Consider the following 25184-nt stretch of genomic DNA (forward strand, 5'->3'; position numbering starts at 1 on the left):
CGAACCTGGGACACTTTGGTTCCCAGCCCATGCTCAATCCACTGAGCTACACCAGCCAGGGCTGAATAGCATGCTTTTAAACAATGAATGGGTCAAGAATGAAATTAGGGAAGAAATAAAAAAGTTTCTGGAAACAAATGAAAATGAACTCACAACAATCAAAAATCTGTGGAACACAGACAAGGCAGTCCTGCGAGGGAAGTTCATAGCGATACAGGCATACCTAAAAAAGATAAAAATATTTCAAACAAACAACCTAACCCTACGTCTACAAGAACTCAAGGAACAACAACAAAGACAGCCCACAGCAAGTAGAAGGAAGGAAATAACCAAGATCAGAGCAGAATTAAATGACATAGAGACTAAAAGCACAATTCTAAGGATCAATGAATCCAGGAGCTGGTTCTTTGAAAAGATAAACAAAATCGACAAGCCTTTAAGCAGACTCATCAAGAAAAAAAGAGAGAAGACCCAAATAACAATCAGAAATGATAGAGGAGAGATTACAACTGATACCACAGAAATACAAAGGATTGTAAGAAATTACTATGAAGAACTATATGCCAAGAAATTTGAAAACCTAGGGGAAATGGACAAATTTCTAGAAAAATATAATCCTCCAAACTCCATGAAAAAGAAGCAGAAAGCCTGAACAGACCAATAACAGCTAAAGAAATTGAAGCAGTAATCAAAAAACTCCCAACACACAAAACCCCTGGACCAGATGGTTTCACAGAAGGACTACAAAGCGTTTAAGGAAGACCTAACCCCTATCCTTCACAGACTATTCCAAAAAATCCAAAAAGATGGAAGACTCCCAAACTCTTTTTATGAGGCCAACATCATCCTAATTCCAAAACCAGGGAAAGACACAACAAAGAAAGAAAACTTCAGGCCAGTATCACTGATGAACATTGACGCTAAAATCCTCAACAAAATACTGGCAAACCACATCCAACAATACATTAAAAAGATCATACACCATGACCAAGTGGATTCATTCCAGGGATGCAAGGATGGTACAATATTTGCAAATCAGTAAATGTAATACATCACATAAACAAAAGCAAAGACAAAAACCACATGATCATATCAATAGATGCAGAAAAAGCATTTGATAAGGTACAGCACCCATTTCTAATAAAAACACTCTGCAAAGTGGAAATATAGGGAGTATTCCTCAACATAATAAAGGCCATATATGAGAGACCTACAGCCAACATCATACTCAATGGGCAAAAATTAAAATCTTTTCCACTAAGATCAGGAACAAGACAAGACTGTCCACTTTCAGCACTTCTATTCAATATAATACTGGAAGTTTTAGCCACAGCGATCAGACAAAATAAAGAAATAAAAGGCATCCAAATTGGAAAGGAGGAAACAAAACTGTCACTGTTTGCAGATGACATGATAATGTACACAGAAAATCCTATAGCCTGGGGCAAAAAGCTGATTGACCTAATAAATGAATTTGGCAAAACAGTGGGATACAAAGTCAATATCCAGGAATCAAAGGCATTTCTGTACACCACCAATGAAACAGCAGAAGCAGAAATCAAGAAAATAATCCCATTTGAAATAGCAAAAAGAAAAGCAAAATACCTCGGAATAAACCTAACCAAAGAGGTAAAAATCCTGTGTTCAGAAAACTACACAACACTGAAGAAAGAAATCAAGGAAGACACAAACAAATGGAAACATATACCGTGTTCATGGATTGCAAGAATTAATATCATCAAAATGTCCATACTACCCAAAGCAATTTACACATTCAATGCAATGCCTATTAAAGTACCAATGGATTATTTCACAGACATAGAACAAACACTTCAAAAATTTATATGGAATTATAAACGACCCCGAATAGCTGCTGCAATTTTGAGAAAGAAGAGTAAAGTAGGAGGGATCACAATACCTAACACTAAACTATACTACAAGGCCACTGTAATCAAAACAGCCTGGTACTGGCATAAAAACAGGCACATAGACCAATGCAACAGAACAGAGAGCCCAGAAATAAGCCCAAGTCTCCATGGTCAATTAATATTTGACAAAGGAAGCAGCAACATTAAATGGAATAAAAATAGCCTCTTCAACAAATGGTGTTGGGAGAACTGGACAGCCACGTGCAAAAAAATGAAACTTGAGCACCAACTTACACCATATACAAAAATAAATTCAAGGTGGATAAAAGACTTAAATATAAAACGTGACGCCATTAAAGTCCTAGAGGAGAATGTAGGTAGGAAAATCTCAGATATTTCACGAAGAAACTTTTTTACTGACATGTCCCCTAGAGCAAGGGACATAAAGGAAAGAATAAACAAATGGGACCTCATCAAAATGAAAAGCTTCTGCACAGCTAAAGAAAACAGTATCAAAATTAAAAGAGAACCAACTGTATGGGAAAACATATTTGCCAATGATACCTCAGACAAGGGTTTAATCTCCAAAATATATCAAGAACTTACATGACTACACTCTAAGAGGACAAGGAACCCAATTAAAAAAACTTCACATCTCCATGACTATTCTGTAACTACCAATTTGTGCTTCTTAATCCCTTCACCTTTTCATCTATTCCCTTGATACCCCCCTACCATCTGGCTCCCAGCAAACTGTTCTCTGTATCTATGATTCTGTTTCTATTCTGCTTGTTTGCTATTTTGTTTTTTAGCTTCAATTGTAGATAAATATGTCTTTATTGACCTTTCATTGTTCATATTTTTTTAAAATCTTCTTTTTCTCAAATTAAGTCCCTTTAACTTTTCACCATGGTATGGTGGTGATGAACTCCTTTAGCTTTTTCTTGTCTATGAAGCTCTTTATTTGTCTTTTGATTCTAAGTGATAGCTTTGCTGGACACAGTAATCTTGGTTGTAGGTCTTTGCTTTTCATCACTTTGAATATCTTTTGCCAATCCTTTCTAACCTGCAAAGTTTCTTTTGAGAAATCAGCTCACAGTCTTATGGGAACTGCCTTGTAGTTAACTACATGCTTTTCTTTTTTCTTTTTTTTTAAGATTTTATGTATTTATTTTTAAAGAGAAGGGAAGAGAGAGGGAAAGGGAGGGAGAGAAACATCAGTGTGTGGTTGTCTCTTATGTGATCCCTACTAGGGACCTGGCCCACAACCCAGGTATGTGTCCTGACTGGGAATCCAACTGGTGACCCTTTGATTTGCAGGCCAGCACTCAATCCACTGAGCCACATCAGCCAGGGTTACTTACTTTTCTCTTGCTGCTTTTAAGATTCCCTCTTTATCTTTAATCTTTGGCAATTAATTATGATGTGTCTTGGTGTGGGCCTCTTTGCATCCAGCTTGTTTGGGACTCTGTGCTTCCTGGACCTGTATGTCTAGGTTTTTCACCAAATTAGAGAGGTTTTCTTTCATTATTTTTTTCAAAGAAATTTCCAATTCCTTGCTCTCTCTCTTCTTCTGGTATCCCTACAATGTGAACATTGGTAAGCTTGAAATTGTCCCAGAGGCTCTTTATACTATCCTTTTTTTTTATTCTTTTTCTTCTTGTTGTTCTGGTTGATTGTTTTTTGGTTCCTTACATTCTAAATCATTGATTTGATTCTTAGCTTCATTCACTCGACTGTTGATTCCCTATAAATTTTTCTTTATTTCAGTTAGCATATCCTTCATTTCTGACTGTATATTTTTTATGTTGTTCATGTCTTCACTAAGTTCCCTGAGCATCCTTATAACCAGTGTTTTGAACTCCACATCTGAAAGATTGCTTATCTCCATTTTGTTTAGTTCCTTTTCTGGAATTTTGTTCTGTTCTTTCATTTTGACCATGCTTCTTTATCTCCTCATTTTGTCAGCCTCTCTATGTTTGTTCCTATGTATTAGATAGATCTACCATGACTCTCTGTCTTGGTGACATGGCCTAACATAGTAGGTGTCCTGTGGAGTCCAGTGGCACAGCCTCCCCTATCATCAAAGCAGGAACTCAAGGTTCATCCTCTGTGTGGACTGAGTATGCCCTCCTCTTGTTCTTGAGTCTTGATTGCTGTTAGCAGGTCGATGGGAGGGATTTACCCAGGCCAATCAGCTGTAAACATTGGCTCTGACCACTGACTACCAACTTCTGCCCTCCATGAGGATCAGCTGAGCAGGGGCCCATTACACAGAGCAGGGCTTACTTCAGCAGGGTTCTGGTGCCCACTTGTGTTCTGTCTGGGGCCACTTGGCATAACCTACAAAGCAATCTGCAGCTGGCTGCTTCTTGTGTGGGGTTTAGGGGTACCCTAGCGAGGCCAGGTGGTAAACCAAGGCCAGTTGCTACTAGTGCCGGGCCTGGGGCCACTTAGCAAGGTACAGCAGCTTGCTGAGACCTGTTGCTGCTTGTTTGAGAGGATTTAGGAAGATCAGAAGCATGTGCCAATGCAAGTCATTAGTATGGAAAAGCCATTGTTAACCGCTTGGGTGGGCCCTTAAGTTGGTTGGGGCAGAGTCTCAGGGAATCACCAGGGTGGGGCAAACAGTGTGGCCAGGTTGACAAAGTGTCAGATATGGTGCCTGACAAGCTCTGTGGCTCTGTTTGGGGAAGGCTCAGAAGAGGAGCAATGGCCTCTGCCAGCAATTCTGTCTTGAAGAAAGCTGTCCCCTAGCTCTCTCCCTGATGCCAGACACTTCAGTTCTTCCCTGTGTGCCACTGGTGCCTTTCCAGCTGCTGCCCCAGTGCTGGAACTCAGTGGGAGTGAGTCTGAGTAAATCCATGTGAGGACCATCTAAGAGGAACTACCTGTAAATCCAGAAGTTTCTTCCGTCGACTCAATCTCCACTGGTTTTTACAGCCAGAAGCCATGGGGACTTATCTTCCTGGAACTGGAACCCTGAGCTAGGGGGCCTGATGTGGGGCTGGAATCCCTCAGTCCTGATATATCCCTCCTGATTTTTAGCCACCACATGTGGGTGTGGGACCAACCTTTTCCACGTCTCTGCTCCTCCTACCAGTCTGGATGGAAGCAGTTTCTTCTTTAATTTGTGGTTACAAGAGTTCCATTCAGCTTGATTTCTGCCAGTTCTGAGTGATGACTGTTGTATAGTTTAGTTTTAATTTAGATGTAGTTGTGCAAAGAAGTGAGTCATGTTTACCTAAGCTGCCATCTTCCATTGGTAGATTCTTGTATGTGCCCTGACTGGTGATGGAACCCGCAATCTTGGTCTAACAGAAGGATGTTCTAACCAACTGAGCTTACTGCCAGGGCCACATCACAGCCTTCTTGCAATTAAGAACACTAGACAGTGCTGGCCACTGTCTTCCTCCACAGAACTAGGGGCCCACAGCAGCAAAGTGTAAGGTTGGACCCTCAGGTTGCAGTGGGGTGGGGCAGTTTGCACTTTGGTGTCCAGCCAAGTACAGGCCCTTCCTTGGAAAAGCCATGGCCCCTGAAAGAGTGGAGTGCTGGGAATCAAAACTCTCGTCGCTGAACCAACTCAGAGACAGCAAAGAAGAGGGCTAGCACAAAGAACGGAGCACCAGCTTTTCCATAAACATTGTGTTTGTGTACAAGGAAACTATAAAAGACCTCTATATCCTTGTAAGAGATCTTTCAAAAATTATAATAACACAATTCACCACAAGCCTTTGCATGTCGAGTGGAAAGAGAGTTCTGAACAAATTCAGATGAAAAATACAATGAGACCCTGGCCAGGTGACTCAGTGGGTTGGAGTGTTATCTCGTACATCAAAAGGTTGTGGGTTCAATCCCTGGTCAGAGCACATACCTAGGTTGTAGGTTGGGTCCCAGCTGGGTCCCATACAGGAGGCGAATGGTCAATATTTCTCTCTCACATTGATGTTTTCCTTTCTCTCTCTCTCTCTTTCTCTCTACCCCCTCCTCTGTCCTTCCCTCTCTAAAAATCAATAAAAACATATCCTCAGGTGAGGATTAAAAATAAATAAGTAAATATAATGAGGACAAATGCTGCCAAACAATATAATGGGAGAAAAACAGGTTTTTCACTGGTGAAATTTCCCTGTTTAGTGTCATTCTTTTAGAATTAGAAATGCTAAATTGGTACATTTTTTGTAGACATTTTTCTTTTAAGTAAACACGAGATAAATAAAAAATAATCTTAGTAATAAATCTAAATAAGGAACTATAAAATATGTCATTTAATAGTATTCTTACCAGTTGTTACATTCATAATTTAATAATAAACATGTTTGAGAATTACAAATAACTGTGTTCTTCTGGTTTGTTTGATTTGACATTCTGAAATATTTTCTAAGACTATTTTGTCAATATATTTGTACTCTTTGTCAATGTTTTCTTTGGAAATATAGCTACTACTAGAAATTAGCCACACTTGCAAGATATATTGTAAGTGGACAATACAAATATGTTCGTAGGATGTGCCTGAGATTTACTGCACAGTAAATCGTGCAGAATGGGGAAGGTGGAAAGTGGGTTGCGTGTAGATGAAACAAGATTTGCCCCTAACCTGTGTGTTTCAAAATTTCTATAATAAAAAGTAAAAACAAAAAAATGGAGAAACTGCATATGATATTAAAATATGTTCATTTTAGGTCATTACTTTTATTTGCTTGCATTCTGAAAAATGTTTTTAAAAATTTCATCTTGGTTTTTAGATAAAATCTAAATTATTGTTCATGTCACATATAATGTTAAGTCTAAATGTTAAAATATGGTTCATCTAGAGATTATATAGAATTAAAAAAAAAGAACAGTAGACAGCACTTCGGCCCTACACTGGGGATTATTTTAAAAAGTAAAAGCAGCAACGAAAAGCACAAAAATGCAAAAAACACATAGCACTAAATAGGCCACACAAAGGACACTTGTTCATGTATGAGAGCTGGAACAAGAAGGCAAAACAGTTGCCTTTATGGAAACGTGCTCATGAGGTGACTCAAACTTTTGACCATTCTCTGCCTGTCCTCAAATGACCATGAAAGCATTGTAGGTATTAATTTGAAGGTTACAAATAAATTTTAGTGACTAGGTGAACTCATAAGTATGGGATCCTTGACTAAAGATTTACTGAATATGTGTGTTCTCCAAGAAGTATCAGATGAAGCCCTGAATGAAATGGGCAAGAGGGTCAGGGAGGGGTACATTGTCTGGAAGGACTTGCATTTTGAAGAATATTCAAGAATTACAGAGATGAAAGGAATATTTGAAATTAACTAACCCCAACATTCCAAATGAAAGTCTAGTAAAAAGTTCTTCTGGAGATTGGCATGCTTTGTCATACTTGCCATAGCATCATGGGACTATGTCTGGACATGAGGATATATATCCAACATATTCAAACATTATGTCCCAGACTGTTAGTTACTTAGGGTAACTCCTAGAAATAAATATGGACTAATATTTAGCCACAAATAAAGTTGTTTATAATACAGTGATGTTTGTAATGGGGGGATGGGGAAGACCATCAATAGGAAACTTGTTAAATTATGCTCTATCCATAAAATGGATTATTATTGTTAAAGGAATAGTATCTTTAAAATAGCTCCTGATTTATATTACCAATTCTCACCCCTACCTCCACCATCCCCCTCCAAACCTGATCAGTTATCATCAAAAAGAGGTAGAAGGTGGGATCCTGTAAGAGTGGTATAAAAGTCAGCACTGTCCATGACCAAAAGGGGCAACAGGGGGTGGAAAAAAGGCAGGAAGGTTCTATGGAAAGTACCCTCACAGGGTGATCTGATCATAAATTCCTAACTGGACAGGTCATGGTGGGTAGTTGAACCCCAGGCATATAACTTATTTAGCAAAAGTTTCATCTTTGTTTTAAGAAAGTCCTGTCCATTGTTTCTGTACATCTAGGTTAACACACCTTTGAAAACAAGCCATTAACTACCTTCAAGAGAGCACATAATCTTGTTAACAATCCTATAATCCAATCCCCGCCTTGCTTTTCTCCCACCTCCTTGTAATCTTTCTTAAATCCCCTCCTTAATTTCAAATGCATAAAACAAGCTGCAAGATGTTTTTGTCCAGAGCATTCGAGATCTTGCTCCCTGGTATATGTCTTAGGTTTGGCTCCAACAAACTCATAAAAATTAAAAAAAATAAAAACTATTAAAAATTAAAAGTAAGCACTGTCAAAAAATAAAAGATTACGTTAGCTGCCATTTAACAATTGAGCTAGCCACGAGCTCACAGACTTCTTCCTGCAGAGTGAAGAAGATACCTCTGTCCTCTACTGAAACTCCTTAAAACCAGAGCTGGGAATAACTTGATTGGTTATGGGGAAGGGGAAGGGAAAGAATATGAAATAAAGTTGAAGAGGTAGGCAGGAGCTATGTCATATAAGACTTGTAAGCAATAGAAAAGAATCCTGATTAGATCAGAATTGCAATCAGACATTGTTAAAATGCATTACTCAAATAAGTGACATGACATAATTTATATTTTCTCAAAATTCACTTTGATACAGTGTGGAGAAATGATTGGGAGATAAAAGAAAATGTAAGGAGCCCTGGCTGGCATAGCTCAGTGGACTGAGCACAGGCTGAGAACCAAAGCATCACAGGTTTGATTCCCAGTCAGGGCACATTCCTGGGTTGCAGGCCACAGCCCCCAGCAACCGCACATTGATGTTTTTCTCTCTCTCTCTTTCACCCTCCCTACCCTCTCTAAAAATAAATAAATAAAATCTTTTTTTTAATTATTTAAAAAAAAGAAAAAATGTAAGGAAACAAATAGCTAGACTATTGCCTTCCTCCTAATGACAAATGAAGATGGTGCGGACTAGAGTGAGTAGAATAGCAAGAAAAAGAAAAGGATGGATTTAAGACACATTCTGATGAAAGTAATTGTCAAAAATGCTAAAATTGATCATATTACAGAGGTGATAGTCAGATTATTTTCCTCCTCATACTATTTCCTAAGTTCTTAAAAATAATTTTTTACATGTGAAATAAAAAACATTTACTTTAAAACAATTAAACTCTAAAATAAAATACTTCCAAGCAGACTCATGCCTAATATTTGCAGTATCTAGGGCAAGAATATAAATGAAGCCCATACCCGTATCTCTAAAAATTTTAAATTTATAAAACAGTATATTAAATAAAGTGTTTGATCCACATAACATGACAAAATAAAAAAATGTGTAAAGCTATGATTTTTATATGACTAAAAGTTGACAAAATAACAGACAACTGAATTTAAGTATTATGGTATATGTTTGCATATAATGTCAATGAGCTGGCAATGTATGGAGGAATAATAAACTAGATATACATAATTCATAACTTATAATATATTTCATCAAATTTATTTTCTTACCTTAATTTCATCAAAATTGCTAAGTTATGTTGTTATAAACAAGCTTTCATCAAATTGCCAGTAAGCATCTAAAAGATTAAAAATAAAGTGTAATTTGTTCAAAGTATATAAAATTTGAAGATATTGCCATGAAAAGATATACTACATTGGCCAAAAAGTCCATTTAGTTTTTTCCATAAAATAAAAGACACATTTTCTCATTTTCACCAATAACTTTATTGATTTAGATATTTTGAGTATGCTGACTATCTCCTGTGTGGTCTAACACTGATTGTTCTCAATTAATGTCTCAATTTGATCACTATAAACTTCAACTGGTCTACCTGACTGTGGAGCATCATCCAGTGAGAAATCTCTGGCACAAAACTTCACAAACCATTTTTGACATGTTTGATCAGTCACAGCACCTTCTCTATACACCACACAAAACTTTGTGTTTCAGTTGCATTTTTACCTTTCTTGAAATAATAAAGCATAATATGCTGAATTTTGCATATTTTCGTCCATCTTCAATATTAAAATGGCTGGCTACACAAAAATTCACCAATTTTGATAAGTTTTTTGTGAATGCACACTAAAATGACAGCTGTCGCAACATAATCCAACAAAATTGTTTCGAATGAGGTTAAAGACAACTAAGTACTACTAGAGCCAACTTGCAAAAAAAACCAAATGAACTTTTTGGCCAACCCAATAGTAAAGGTGAAGTCAAATATTATTTTCATATTTGTTTTCAAACATTATCTTTTTACAAATTTCCCAAAATTATCTATATAATTAAGAAGTAATATACATGCAGATTGGTAGTTTCAAAATAGTCATGGGAATATAAAGTACATTATAGAAAATATAGTCAATAATAGTGTAATAATTATGTATGGTGCCAGGTAGATACTGGAAATAACAGTGGGAACACTCCATAAAGTATATGATGTCTAACCATTATGCAGTGTACCTGAAACTAATACAAAATAATATTGAATATAAACTGATATTGAAAAAAATTTTAAATACATTTTGCACAGCAGAAAAAAGCAATATACAAATTAAAGTTAACAAATTCAAATTTTTAAGTAAAATTATTATAATGAAGTTGAAACTCATGCAATCTTTTTATTTTTTAAGTATATTTTATTATGTTATTACATTTGTCCCATTTTTTCTCCCCTTTATTTCTCTTCACCCTGCACTACCCATCCCTCCAGCATCCCCCCCATCTCAGTTCATTTCCAAGGGTCATACATATAAGTTCTTTGGTTTCTCCATTTCCTATACTGTTCTTAACCTCTCCCTATTCCATTTTGTACCTACCATTTATGCTTTTATTCCCTGTACGTTTTCCCACATTCTCCCACCTCACTCTCACTGCTAATTAACTCTCCATGTGATCTTCATCTCTGTGATTCTGTTCCTGTTCTAGTTGTTTGCTTTGTTTGTTTGCTTTTCTTTAGGTTCAGTTGTTGGTAGTTGTGAGTTTGGTATTGTTTTACCATGTGTAGTTTTGTTCATCTCCTTTTCTTAGATAAGTCCCTTTAACATTTCATATAACAAGGGCTTGGTGATGATGAACTCCTTTAACTTGACCTTATCTGGGAAGCACTTTATCTGGCATTCCATTCTGACAGCGTTTTTTTTTAATTCACTTTTTAAAATAGATTTTATTTATTTATTTGAGAGGGGAGGGAAGGAGAAAAAGATGAGAAGCATAGATATATGAGAGAAACATTCATTAGTTGTCTCCCCTTTGCATCTTGACCAAAGACTAAATCTGCAACTCAACCATATCCTCCAACCTGGAATCCTTCGCTTTGCCAGAGGGCCCCCAACAGAGCCACACAGTCAGGGCTGTTGTTTATTTATCAATAAGTTTAAATCCTGGAGGGGTACAGCATTACATGGATTCTGTGTCTGATGGCCTTAGCAGGAAGGTTGCTTCGAAATTTAGCACGAACCATGCCACTGTTTCCATGAACATGAGTTACCTTTCCCCAGATGACTCTGGTTTTGTTTGGTTTACCACCAGGAGTCACTGTGTTGCTCTTTGCTTTGTACAAATAAGCACATCTCTTTCCTAGATAGAATTCAGTTTCATCTCGAGCATAAACACCTTCAATTTTAACAAGAGCTGTGTGCTCCTCCCTCTGGTTCTGGAGACCCCATTTATAGCCAGCAAAAATGGCCTAGGACCACAGCCTTCCAGACACATTTGTTGTTGAAGAAGTCCTGTTCCTGGCAGGCACCACAGCCTTCAAGATGGAGAAAAAGCCTAACTGATAGCTTTGCTAGATAGAGTAATCTTGGATGTAGGTCCTTGCCTTTCATGACTTTGAATACTTCTTTCCAGCCCCTTCTTGTCTGTAAGATTTCTTTTGAGAAATCAGCTGATGGTCTTCTGGGAACTCCTTTGTAGGTAACTATCTCCTTGTCTCTTGAAGTTTTTAATATTCTCTCCTTATTTTTAATCTTGGGTAATATAATTATGATGTGCCTTGGTGTGTGCTTCCTTGGGTCCAACTTCTCTGGGACTCTCTGAGCTTCCTGGACTTCCTGAAAGTCTATTTCCTTTGTCAGATTGGGGAAGTTCTCCTTCATTATTTTTTCATAAGTCTTCAATTTTTGCTGTTTCTCTTCTCCTTCTGGCACCCCTATGATTCAGATATTGGAATATTTAAAGTTGTCCTGAAGGTTCCTAAGCCTCTCCTCATTTTCTTGAATTCTTGTTTCTTCATTCTGTTCTCATTGAATGTTTATTTCTTCTTTCTGCCCCAAATCATTGATTGGAGTCCTGGTTTCCTTTCCTTCATTGTTGGTTCCCTGTATATTTTTCTTTACTTCACTTTACATAACCTTCACTTACTCCTCTATTTTGTGACCATATTTAACCATTTCTGTGAGCATCCTGATTACCAGTGATTTGAACTGTGCATCTGATAGGCTGGCTATCTCCTTGTCACTTAGTTCTTTTTCTGGAGTTTTTGTTTTGTTTTGTTTTGTTTTTTGGTTTTTGGGTTTTTTAGAGAGAGGGGAAGGGAAGGAGAAAGAGGGAGAGAAACATCAATGTGTGGTTGCCTCTCATGCACCCCCTTCTGGGGACATGGCCTGCAGCCCAGGCATGTGCCCTGATTGGGAATCAACCCAGTGACCCTTTGGTTCAAAGGCCAGTGCTCAATCCACTGAGCCACAGCAGCCAGGGCTTTTTCTGGAGTTTTAATTTATCTTTTCATTTTGGTCACATCTCTTTGTCTCAGTGCACCTGTTACATTGCCCAGGGCAGAGCCTTAGATATTCACCAGGGCAGGGCAACCCAGGGTGCTGCATTATAGTACTGTATGTAGGGGCGGGGTATGAGAGGAAACAATGCTGCTTGCTCAGCTCTGGGCAGGCTTTCAGTCATGTTCTCTGCTACCCACAAGAAAATTGAGCCCTTCTCATGATGGTTCCCGGTGGGTGGGTTTGTGTACGTTCTAGGACCCATGGGCCCCTCCAACAAACTCTCCTGTGAGGCTGGGAGTTTCTCCCACTGCTGCAACCCCCACAGGTTTTTACAGCCATAGGTTTTCTTTCCTGTGCTGGAACCCTGGGTTGCACAGTCTGTCTCACTCCCCAGTTGTTCCTCCCGGTTTATCTGCACACAAATGTGGGGCCACCAGTCACCATCTTGCCTGCCTGGTCCTCCAGCCACTGCCTTGCCATGCATCCTCTCTGTGCCGCTGCCCATCTCCACCACTTCTACTAGTCTGAATGTATGTGTCTTCTTTAACTCCTTGGTTGTCAGACTTCCACACAGTTCAATTTTCTGGCAGTTCCGCTTCTTTTTTTATTTTAAATTTGTTGTTGTCCTTTTGGTTGTGCAAGGAAGAAAAGTGTATCTACCTATGCCTCCATCTTGGCCAGTCATGCAATTTAAAAAAGAACAAAAACAATTAAACATTAATGTATGTTTTTACAAAAATAGAACTATGCACAATTCTAGGTTTCAAGGCTCATACATTGCCTATGTCAACAATAGACATTACATATGTTGTCTGGACCGTCATATATAAAATTTAAAAGTAACATGAATTGTTCAGCCCTGGCTGGTGTGGCTCAGTGGACTGAGAACTGGCCTGCAAACTGAAAGGTCCCTGGTTCGATTCCCAGCCAGGGCACATGCCTAGGTTGTGGGCCAGGTTCCCAGTTAGAGGTATATGAGAAGCAACTGATAGATGTATCTCTCACACATCAAATGTTTCTCTCCCTTTTTTTCTCCTTCTCTTCCTCTCTCTATAAAAGTAAATAAAATCTTTTTTAAAAAAACATGAATTGTTCAATATTGTAAAATATTCCTTAGCTGCTGTGGACCACTATTACAAATATCACCTTAATTTCTGAGTAGAACAACAAATTGAAATACGAAGAGAAATAAGAAAGTAGATAGCAGTACTGAAAAATGATAATTCATTATGAAAAGCTCCATTGCATTTATGCTAAGTTAATTTTTTCCTCTCACCTAAGAACTTCTGCCCTTCTGAAATCTTCCCTAGACACCAAAGCAGTATCCATAACCTTCATGACATTCAGACATAATCACGTTTTGTTTTAAGGGGATAAGAAAAGTGATGGAGAGAAGTGTATCTGGAGCCTGAATGAGTTAGTCATTACAGTAAATATTTGAATTACAAATTGGAGTCTGCCAGGGCTAAGTACTGGAACCCAAATGGCAATTTTTTAAAAACATTTGTGATATATGGGTCCTCTAAGTACAAGATCCAAGGTACAGGCACTCTAAGGTGTTAAGGTGAAACTCTAAGCTTATTAAGTAAATAGATCACCTAGGATCTACTGAAATCTAAGGGAAAAAACATATCAAACAGGTTAATCATAATAGCTTTGTCTCTTTTTCTAAACGCATGTAAGCAGAGAGGTGTTAACAAAGTCGAGTCCTTGACAGAAGTAAAGACAGCTGTAGCAAGGTGAGAAAAGAGCAGGAAACTTTCTTTACTAAGCTTCTGGTATAATCTATCAGTTGTAGTAACACAGATGACTGAGACTTTGAGTTTAGATACTACTTATATTTGTCAAGATGCTCCTCAATCTTGATTTTCCCTACATTGTTCAAAGTATGAACTCAGAGAATTACCTAATGTTTTAGTTTACACTTATGAAGGCATATCAGTTTAAAGACAAAATGTGGTTTATAACTTAAGAATATATACAGGATGGGGCAAAAGTAGGTTTACAGTTATTTGTATGGAAAATAATGCAATAATTAATAAATAATACGAGAATAAACTGTGTTTTGTGTACTCACAACTATAAACCTACTTTTGCCACACACTGTGTAACTTAAAGTAATATATAACATAATGAGATGGGAGTAATCAGAGACTTAGTCCTTTCTTTGGATACTTGTATGGACTACACACCCTGCTGTCCAAGGCTACTAGTCTATGAACTAACTTTTGCAATTAAAACAATGAATTTTTAACTGAGGCAAACAAAACCCTAATGTTCGCTAAATTTTATCACCAATAATAAGTCCAGCACAGGATTACACCAAACATCCTATTAAAAATTTAAAAACAGCCCTGGTTGGGCGGCTCAGTTGGTTGTATTGCTGTCCCACACATCAAAATGTTGCAGGCTCGATTCTGGATTAGGGCACATACTTGGGTTGTGGGTTCAGTCCCTGGTCAGGGCACATATGGAGGGCGGCTGATCAATTTTTTTTCTCTTACATTGATGTTTCTCTCTCTCTTTCCCCTTCCTCTCTCTCTAAAATCAATAGGCATATCCCTGGGAGAGAATTAAAAAATTAAAATAACAACTCTAATTTCACCATTTCTCAACTTCTCATACTCATTCTAGACTTTCTTTGGGAAGGAATGTAGGAATAGAAAACAATTAACTCTGCTTAAGCTGGATTATATACTTGTCCTAAGGGAAATTCTTAAAAAATCAAGAATAATAACTATCACTTATTGAATATCAACTATGTGCTATCATTAACATTTAAAATAATCCTGCAAGAGAAATGGCAATATTCACCTTATATAAAAGGAATCAAGAACTCAGAGAGAAACTTAAGGTGACTCAGCTAGGTACTATGGGAAAATCTGGGTTCAGAGGCAGCTATGTCAACTTCAACTGCTTCTCAAAATCTTCACCATCACATATGACTAAGATGATCTCTTAGTATACACCAACCCTGTGGCCTCTGTCAGTATTTGTCAGTATTTTATGTATGAAATAATTTGTTTTTCAATAAGCCCTGCTGTCTCCCAAAGTTTGCTACTCTCTATATTTCAAGTACAAGAAGTAAGTAATGGGGATACCACGAAAAGGTGACTGAGTTATGAAGAGATATGGATCCTGAACTATTTTGACTGTATCTGCTCCTCAAGTTGCTACAGAGAAGACCAGCTGCCATTCCTGTAGCGCATACCCCCTTCTTTTCTGCCACTCTCCACTCTGCCTAGCAAGGGTCTGTAAAACACAGATGCACAATTTCCATGTTGTTGACTGCCTAGGAACATTGAAGGGTTTTTTTAAAGAGTTTATTTATTTATTTTTAGAGAGGGAAGGGAGGGAGAAAGAGAGAGAAACATCAATGTGCGGTTGCTGGGAGCCATGGCCTGCAACCCAGGTATGTGGCCTGCCTGGGAATCAAACCTGTGATGCTTTGGTTCGCAGCTCAAGTTCAATCCACTGAGCTACGCCAGCCAGGGCTGGAACATTGAGTTTTTATTAGTCATTGTGGTGTATGGAATGGGGAAACAGAATTGACTTGCATGGCTTAGTTATAAAATTTGGGGCTCTATCATTGAACCCATGGGTTAGGAAATATTTCTAAATGTTGCTAGTCTATCCAATAGGTGATGCCAAAAATATCTTCAACCACACTTGATATTCCACAACCTTGTTTCTCAAATACTTCACTCTCACTATAAAGAAATATTCCTTATATAGCATGGGGCCAAGGTAGGTTTATAGTTGTGAGAACAAGAAAAACATTATTTTGTATTATTTTTTCTTTTTTAAGATTTTATTTATTTACTTATTTATTTATTTTTTAGAGAGGGGAGGGAGGAAGAAAGAGAGAGAGAAACATCAATGTGCAGTTGCTGGGGACCATGGCCTGCAACCCAAGCATGTGCCCTGACTGGAAATTGAACCTACAACACTTTGGTTCGCAGCCTGCACTCAATCCACTGAGCTACGCCAGCCAGGGCTATTTTGTATTATTGTTTATTAATTATATTATCTTCTATATTGTAAACCTACTTTTGCCCCGCCCTGTATTTAATCTAAATTTTGCTTTTTTTCAGTCTTCTGTAACAATGAGGAATAGCCCCTTCTTATAATAATTTTTTAAATATAGAAGAGGGCTTTTCAGCCTTCACTTTTACTTAAGCAGTTCAGTTGTATCCATTTCAATGTGGTTGATAAAAATCCTATATAATAATCCATACTTTCCTGGGAAGTTAAGGTTAATTTTAATTTTAAAATCATTTTATTAATCTCATCAATTATAGCAAAATCAGGAATAAACACTGTCTATTAACATATAGTAAATTCTCTATAATAGAGCAATCACTAACATTTACTAATAATTTTCCAGGAATAATTAATTCAAATGTCTGATTTTGGCAAAGCTGATTTTTTTTAAAGTACAAATATACATATACATGCCAGAAAATGTCAGATTTTCAAAATGCTTTCTTATTATCATCTCTACAAGATGAGTGAAAGTGACATTTTGAACACATCTTTTAAGCAATTCCATCTGATATCACTGGGCTGAGATTCTAACTCCTCCCCTCAGGCTCTTCAGTGGCCTCAGATCCTACTGGATTCCAGAGCTCTGTGTGATGATTTCAACTCCAGGGAGCAGCTCTGAAATGACGCTGTAGATTGTCTGGGAGACAGATAAGCCAAGAAGGAAGAGGGGTATGTTGTGATTTGGAGAAGCAGCAAACACATCACCTTTTGACAGAAAAATAAGCTTAGAAAAATAATCACGGAAATGAAGAAAGTAAACATGTACCAGATGAAAAGAATAGCAAGAGAGCTAGAAATATCCAACAGGTAAGAACTGGGAAACAAACCTCTACAATGCTAAAGAAAATCTTGCTAATGTAAGATTTGATAAATGTGTATTTCATGTTAAAATATTCCCATTTTTAAAATATGTGAAGATTATTAAAAATTAGAACTGTCATATTTTCATGCCTAATCGTACTTGCTTATGTGATCTGTGTCTTCTTGCTTATGTGATCTGAAAAACAACTCCTTAGCTTTGGAATGAACCATTATAAGAAAATGATCAAAAGAAATCACCAAATGCTGGTATTGGCACAATAGGGTTTTAATTACTTTCTGTTTATCTGTTTGTAAATAAACTTAAACACCTGGTATACTTATTTTCATTGGCAAAGTTTAGCTCTCTTTTCTTGACACATTTAATGTATTGTTATTTTAAAGAATTGAAATCCTCAACAACCCTATAATAACAAACTCAATCATTAACTTTCACAGAAAATGAAAGCCAATTCATACAATCTGTGTTGGCTTGATTTTAAAAGTAACTATTAGACTTCAGGAGATAAAATATGTACATTTTTCACTAACAATTTATATGGACTCAAACATTTTTCAAATTGAAGGAAAAAACAGAAAAACCATCTCTAGCAGAGAAAAATCAAAGTACATGTAGTAAAAGAACAGATGAGTCAAATGTTATCCCTGGATCTTAAGTGTGCAGCACATACTTCTGCAATAGATAAACATAAAATAGTATTTTTTGGAATGGGTGAAGAGTTGAATAGGATAAGGAGTTTGCATGATATAGAATAACCAGGCCAATCACTTTTTTTTGGTCTTTAAAAAATACAGAACGCTTCATATATTTGCATGTCATCCTTGCATAGGGGCCATGCTAATCTCAGTATCATTCCAATTTAGTGCTTGTGCTGCTGAAGCATGCACAACACTTTTTCATAAGGCTGTAAGAAAGTAGGCATTTGTTTCTTGATGCTTCTTATGGTTACTTAATATAGTACTTTGTTCTTAGGGAAAGTTCTAAGAAGTATCTTTACAGAGATTCTAGGTCTATTTGTTTTCATGGAGGACAAAAGATTGATTTGATGTTTTTAATGCAGTGATCAAATAAACTAGAAATATTACTTGGCATATGTTTAGAAAGTAAAGTCTTATTCCTGACTCTGCTACTAATTATACAACTATGAGAAAGTCACTGGGTCTCAGTTGCCAGTGACTTAGTTCTGTACTCTAGACAGAAGTAAAGTATCATTCCTACCCAAAGTACAGGACTGCTGTAGAGATCAAGTAAGATGGCTCACCTTATCAGCACTTAAATTATTAAGTGAATTAAGGAATATGTTAGTACTTTAAAAATCATTAAGCCCTAAACAAGTGTGAGATGTTGTTGTATCAACATAGCCATAGAATCAGTGTTCCTAGAGGTTTGAGGAAAAGGAGAGAGAGTTCTATTGAGGGAATGCTTGCAGTGTGGTCCTGCCCAACTTTGGGCCCCTCACATACATGTTTGGAGAGTAGGGTGTGCAAAAGTTCACCTGCACAAAGCCACAGATTCCCTGAAGTTACATAAAAAATTTTTTAATATCAAAGAATTAGAAAGTGTTCTACTCACCTGCTCTTAATATTAAGAGCAAGAAATACAGAAATTTCTTCAAGAAATATAAAACAGGAGGCAGCAAAAATAGTAGAAAGAGCATAGAATTCTGAAAGCCAGGAGACTTGGGCTCTGGTCCTGTTCTGCCAGTAATTAACTGCAAAGCCACATCTGTCAAATGAGAGCAGTATATTAAAACACCTGTAGAGTCTCTTCCAGGTCAAAAAACCATAGCACCAAATGAAATATAATAGATAATATAAAATATGCTTTCCTTTTTCCTAGGTTATAGACAATTAAAGGGAAGAGGGAAACAGAAAAGAAAGAGACAGATAGGTAGAGAGGAAAAGAAAAACACAGAGAAACCAAAGGACAGACACATATGAACTCTATTCCTAACCCTACTCACTCCCACAAAAAAGAGTTCTTGGATAGAGACATAGAAAAACACACACACTAACAAAAAGACATTCAGATACAAAAGTAAATATGCATATAGAGACTTTGGCAGAGTAATTCTTTTATTTTGTTCATCTTGAAACTTTTAAACACAAAACTACTAAAATGTATAATGTAATATTATACTTTTACATTAAAAGCCTAAATACACCCAGCTCAAGGCATCTGCCTCATGAGGCAGACACAGCGAAGTTGAAGGTTGAAGACTACTAATTTCTACCATATGCTAAACTTATTTTGGGGCAAAATATCACTTGGTGATGGGAGAGCTCGTATCGCTGGTCATTTCCAACCAAACAAACCAAACATGAACTTTCCTAGAATAGAAATGTATCTCAAGAATTTTTTTATGAATCAAGGCTTAGTGTTATTTTGCTTCCAGGTAGGCAGTACTTAATATTTAAACTTAATAGTTACCTTTTATGTAAAGTATAAATCCCACATTGCCATTTCAAATCCGACATACAGGATTTTCCTGTGAAGTTTCTCTGTCCTGTGTAGAGGGCACTGGACAATGTAACTCCAGCACTCCCCTTTGACTCCCTCCCAAATGAGGCCCCTCAGACCTTCTGATTTTTCTGAGTTTTGAGCCTATATAGGAATTTACGGAGTAGGGAGATGATTTGTGCTTTGCTACTATTCAACACAAGACAGTAAAGGGGCGTCTATGAAGTTGCAGATCTGCTGTAAGTGATAACCATCCATTCAGTCCAGACAACCCAGATCAACAAGAATGAGCAACACAAAGGTTCCCCATGTTTATTCCCATCTCTATTACCACTCTGCTAGGAACTCTGCAAAATTGTATGAATTTCCACATCTGTAAAAAGAAAACTGTTATTCAAATCTATCTTGGCAGGATTCACAGGCAGCATTTCTTTCTTGTAGACAGTGTTAGGGCTGGGAAGGAAAAAAAGCACAAGACTTTGTTGCTTTTGTTGGGCTTTAGCTAAGCTTTTGGACCTTTCTGTACTTTGGTTTCTATCCATGAAACAGATAAAAAAAGCAATCCCTTCTCTTTCCTGCAACCTTGATGTTGGAGAAATAAATAGTACAGCAGACATAAAAGCACTCATAGATCTCTGGAGACCTCAACAAGGACAATAACACTAATAAGCACCTGAATTTGTATATTATTTGTTTATCAGATGCTTTAAATATATTATTTCACTGGCCCTTATACCAAGGTGTACAATAGGAAGGCCATTTTAAAAAATTCATTTGAAAGATGAAGAATCTGAGGCCCAAAGAAGGGGACTGACTTGCCCAGAATCAACCCAGCTAGTTGGCAGCAGGACTGTCAGGAAGTCTAGTGCTCATTCTGGCCTACCAACCAGTATAAGTAGTTATTGCCTCCTTTTCATTCCTTCCTTCCTCCAAGTGAAGCTTGCTTGGTAGGAGGTCTCTAGTAAACAACCATATCTTTCCATTTCTCATTTATATTTCTAGTCTGCTGACTGTCATAAAGAACTTAAATCTGTCTTGACATTCCCCTTCAACCAATACCTATAAACTCTAGGTCTGTTGAAACCCTGAATCACCCAAGCCCTAAACCCTCATTCCAAAAACCACTGTTTTTTAATTTTGCTATTTCTACTTAACACTGTATCACATTTAAGCCAAAGATCAGTTCCTTGGGTCTTCCTTTATAAGACATACTGTCTTTATCAACAGTTTCTATTCATCTCTGGTATTTTTATGGTGTTCCTCATTATGGTCTCTATTGTTAAAACCATGGACAGCCATAACAGGTATTTTTAAGGTGATTTCTTTCCAATGAGAATCTGCTAAGCTTTTGAACTCAGAGAGAATGTAAGAGCAAGCCAAGGTAATTTCAAACAGCAGATAAAAGTTCTCTCTCTTTCATTCGTATTGCTCAGCTTTCTTTATCAGTGTTATTATGTTTTCCTCAAATTCCTAGAGAATAAAGCAAGTCGAGGGGTATTTGTTTTCAATACCCTTTTTTTTCAAGGCCCTCTTTCAATATGTCCTTTTTGGACCAGAAATCTCAGCACTTAGAATGGCAGGGGGATTACCATGCCTGTTGTATACCTGGTATGAATAATTCCACTGAATACAACCACCCTAAGCCATGCTGAGCCATAGGACCAGGACCCCCTTTCCTCTGGAAGTCAGAAGAAGGGGCTCAGAGGGAAGGAGAATTGGAGAATGCTTTCTAAATAAAGTTAGTTCCAAGTAACACCTCACCAGGCTTACCCTTTGCCTTGATCTCCAGAATCCAAGCAGTGTACCTAGAAACTGCTTGTGCAGAGTATGGCTTCAGCTCCAAACAAAGGAAAAAGTACCACGAGGAGCAGTCATTGTTACTCCATACCAGCATGAGCTGTGATTCTAGCCCCCATCTCAGAGTAAAGGCTATAGATTGTCTCTGAGCAGGGGAACTAACAGATTCTACTCAGCACACATACACTGAACACCCATTATATGCTCTGTGTTAGGGCTGTGGGACAAATTCAGTTGCATGATCTCGTTTAATCCTTACAACAGTGCAAACGATATTTTTATCCCCATTTTGCAGACAAGAAAACCAAGCAGAAAGGCTAACTGATTTATGCCAAAGTCATACAGACACCAAATTGTGATGCTCTAAATGGAACTCAGATCCAGACAAATCACTTCTGGCTCCACAGCACGCACACACACAAGACAGAGGGGAACAGGGGTAGAAATGTATATTGGGGCCGCCTTATACAGTTAGTAGAATGCTGTCACATTTCCTTACTCATTAGCTTTAAAGAGTATGTTGGTGGGACAAAAAAAAGCCCTCTGAGATGAGAGGGCAATGGTATAGACAGACCCTCTGGATATCTCCCTACATCCTCTCAGAGACAATTTCCACCTACAGAATTGTCCAGGTTGTTAAGAATGTACATTAATATTCTGCATTATGTTTAATTTTTAGAATTTCAAAAGCATATTCAAGTCATTCATGCATTTCCATCAAGCACAAAGATCAAAGAAGATTAAATCTTACAAATTACTCCTTGGAAGCCTGAAAGCAAAGTACTTCCCAAGAACTGGTGGTTAAAATATTCACCCATACAAATTAACTTAGAAAAGCTTTCTCATAACCCTGACAACAATGGAACTTCCTTTAAACCATTCAGCAGCTAATAAAACCAGTGTAAAGAGCAACAACTCTGCATATTTTTACTTTGAGTCCTGTCGACCTTCTTCTCTAGCCTTGTTCCTACTACTCACAGCCTACACTGCGGTCTTCCTCATGGGCCTTTTTGGGAACCTCTCTCTCATCATTGTCATCTTTAAGAAGCACAGAGAAGCTCAGAATGTCACCAACATACTGATTGCCAATCTCTCTCTCTCTGACATCTTGGTATGTGTCATGTGCATCCCTTTTACTGTCATCTACACTCTGATGGACCACTGGATATTTGGGGATACCATGTGCAAACTCACCTCCTATGTTCAGAGTGTCTCCATTTCCGTATCTATATTCTCACTTGTGTTAATTGCTGTTGAAAGATATCAGCTGATTGTGAACCCCCGTGGCTGGAAGCCCAATGTATCACATGCATACTGGGGTATCACATTAATTTGGCTATTTTCCCTTATGTTGTCTATTCCCTTCTTCCTGTCCTACCACCTAACTGAGGAGCCTTTCCACAACCTCTCTCTTCCTACTGACCTCTACACCCACAGGGTAGCCTGTATAGAGAGCTGGCCCTCCAAAATGAACCAACTTCTCTTCACCACCTTCCTGTTTATGCTCCAATACTGTGTCCCTCTGAGCTTCATCCTCATCTGCTACCTGAAGATTGTCATCTGCCTCCGTAGGAGAAATGGAAAGGTGGACAGGAAGAGAGAAAATGAGAGCCGGCTCAGTGAGAACAAGAGGATCAATACAATATTGATCTCCATTGTGGTGACCTTTGGGGCCTGCTGGTTGCCCTTGAACATCTTCAATGTTATCTTTGATTGGTATCATGAAGTGCTAATGAGCTGTCAGCATGACCTGGTATTTGTAGTTTGCCATTTGGTTGCTATGGTTTCTACATGTATAAACCCTCTCTTTTATGGTTTTCTCAACAAAAATTTTCAGAAAGATCTGGTGGTATACATTCACCATTGCTGGTGCTTTACACCTAGGGAAAGATATGAAAATATTGCCATCTCCACTATGCACACAGATGAGTCTAAGGGATCATTAAGATTGGCTCCTACATCAACAGGTATATAAAAATTGGTAACATTTAATACTGTATGAAAGCCCTTCTTGAATGAGAGATTGAGAGGTAATGGCTGGAGATAGAGCGAGATTCATAAAGGAGAAGCGAAGCAAAAAAAAAAAAGAGCAACTTTATGCTACCCAGTTTTGCTTTAGGCCAAACCTGTCTGTGTCATCTCTCTTGCTCTCATACACACACACACACACACACACACACACACACAACCCCTTTTGTCTTAGGAGAATAACTCAAACAACTTAGGTGCCATCATTTGTAGCAGACAATGAAAGTGAGAAAGCAAGAGAGGTTAAGCAGCACTGATGGCTGGGGAACAAAGTACCCCAATACTATTATTCAATGGAATATCCACAAAAGTCATTATTAACGATACCTCCTTGTGTTGAAGCAACTTCACTTGCAGATGTGGAAAATATAACTTTCAACCTTGTAACTATTCAATTAGCAAACTCATAAAGCCCCCTTCTAATTTATTAATTAGCTAACAAAATAAGTTTGGATTGGAAGTTAAAGGAATGGTTCTACCTTAATATTTTAACTAAGTATTGTAATTATAATTAATTCCAATGCCTAACTCAGATTCTCTAATGTATGATAAAAGCACATTTTCTTCATTAATAATGCTATTAGCATCACCAGAACAGGTAACAAACTCCTATACTCCAATTATACTAAAAATCATATTAACTAATTTATTAATGGTAAATGTAGATAGAACCTTCATTTCAGAATGGCCTTTTACCCTTAAGCAGAGGTCATTATGAGTCTATCGCTAGGCCAGAGGGGCATTACCAGTAAACTTTTATAATTAACTCCAGATTTTTAAAAGCTCTCATAAATCTTACCACAAACATTTTTAAAACTCCCTTATCCCCACAGAGTAACTTATACAGGAAAATCAGCTAATCGTTTTCAAAAAGGGTACTAAGCTACTGTTCATATAGCCATTAGCTCAGTGACTTCTACTAAATCATGACCAGCTTTATCTCTTTTGATAAATATCCATATCCTATTACTTTCCAGCTGCAGCTTACTTGTATGTTTAAAATGTAAATGTTATTTTCTTTCTTTTGAATAAAAAGTAATGTTTCTCTGCATACCCGTGACTTTTCCATTGTTTTTTCCTGCACATTAGCCTTCACATTTTCCCCCAAAAAGATTATCTCTATCCCTATCTCTCCCTCCCTCTCACTTTCCTTTCCCTCTCTGTTTGCTTCCCTCTCTTCTTTCCTCCCTACTTCTTCTGTCTTTTCCTTCTCTTCAGGATTTGTGTTCTCTCTGTTATATCATTTCAGGGAAAATTAACAACATAAGAACCACAAGGCTCCAAAATGCAGAAGAATGTAAGTCTCACCAAATTGGCTGCAAATAAAAACTCATATCTAAAAACCAACTTTAGCCCTGACCAGAGTGGTCAATTGGTTGGGTATCATCTTGCAAACCAAAAGTTTGAGGGTTCAATTACTGGTTAGGGCACATACTTAGGTTTCGGGTTTGGTACCCAGTCAGGGTGCATACAAAAGGCAACCAATCAATGTTTCTCTCTCACATTGATATTTCTCTCCCTCTTTCTTCCTC

The 25184-nt window shown here is 37.6% G+C and overlaps 1 protein-coding gene, 1 non-coding gene and 1 pseudogene across 2 annotated transcripts; 1 reads left to right on the forward strand and 2 right to left on the reverse strand.

Moving 5' to 3' along the window:
- Nucleotides 1-11099: 11099 nt before the first annotated feature.
- On the reverse strand, nucleotides 11100-13838 carry LOC114510334 (annotated as a pseudogene).
- A 2763-nt stretch (nucleotides 13839-16601) lies between these two features.
- LOC114509108 (neuropeptide Y receptor type 6-like) lies at nucleotides 16602-24585 on the forward strand. Its single transcript, XM_028527193.2, has 2 exons — nucleotides 16602-17354; nucleotides 22304-24585. Exon 2 carries the CDS (start codon nucleotides 22484-22486, stop codon nucleotides 23597-23599), a length of 1116 nt encoding a protein of 371 aa, XP_028382994.1. The 5' UTR covers nucleotides 16602-17354; nucleotides 22304-22483; the 3' UTR covers nucleotides 23600-24585.
- Nucleotides 18152-18258, reverse strand: LOC114510537. Its single transcript, XR_003685697.1, has one exon. It is a non-coding gene; the product is annotated as a U6 spliceosomal RNA (small nuclear RNA).
- Nucleotides 24586-25184: the final 599 nt, after the last annotated feature.

This window comes from Phyllostomus discolor, chromosome 13 (genome assembly GCF_004126475.2).
Source record: "Phyllostomus discolor isolate MPI-MPIP mPhyDis1 chromosome 13, mPhyDis1.pri.v3, whole genome shotgun sequence".
In the NCBI taxonomy this organism is placed as follows: Eukaryota; Metazoa; Chordata; class Mammalia; order Chiroptera; family Phyllostomidae; genus Phyllostomus; species Phyllostomus discolor.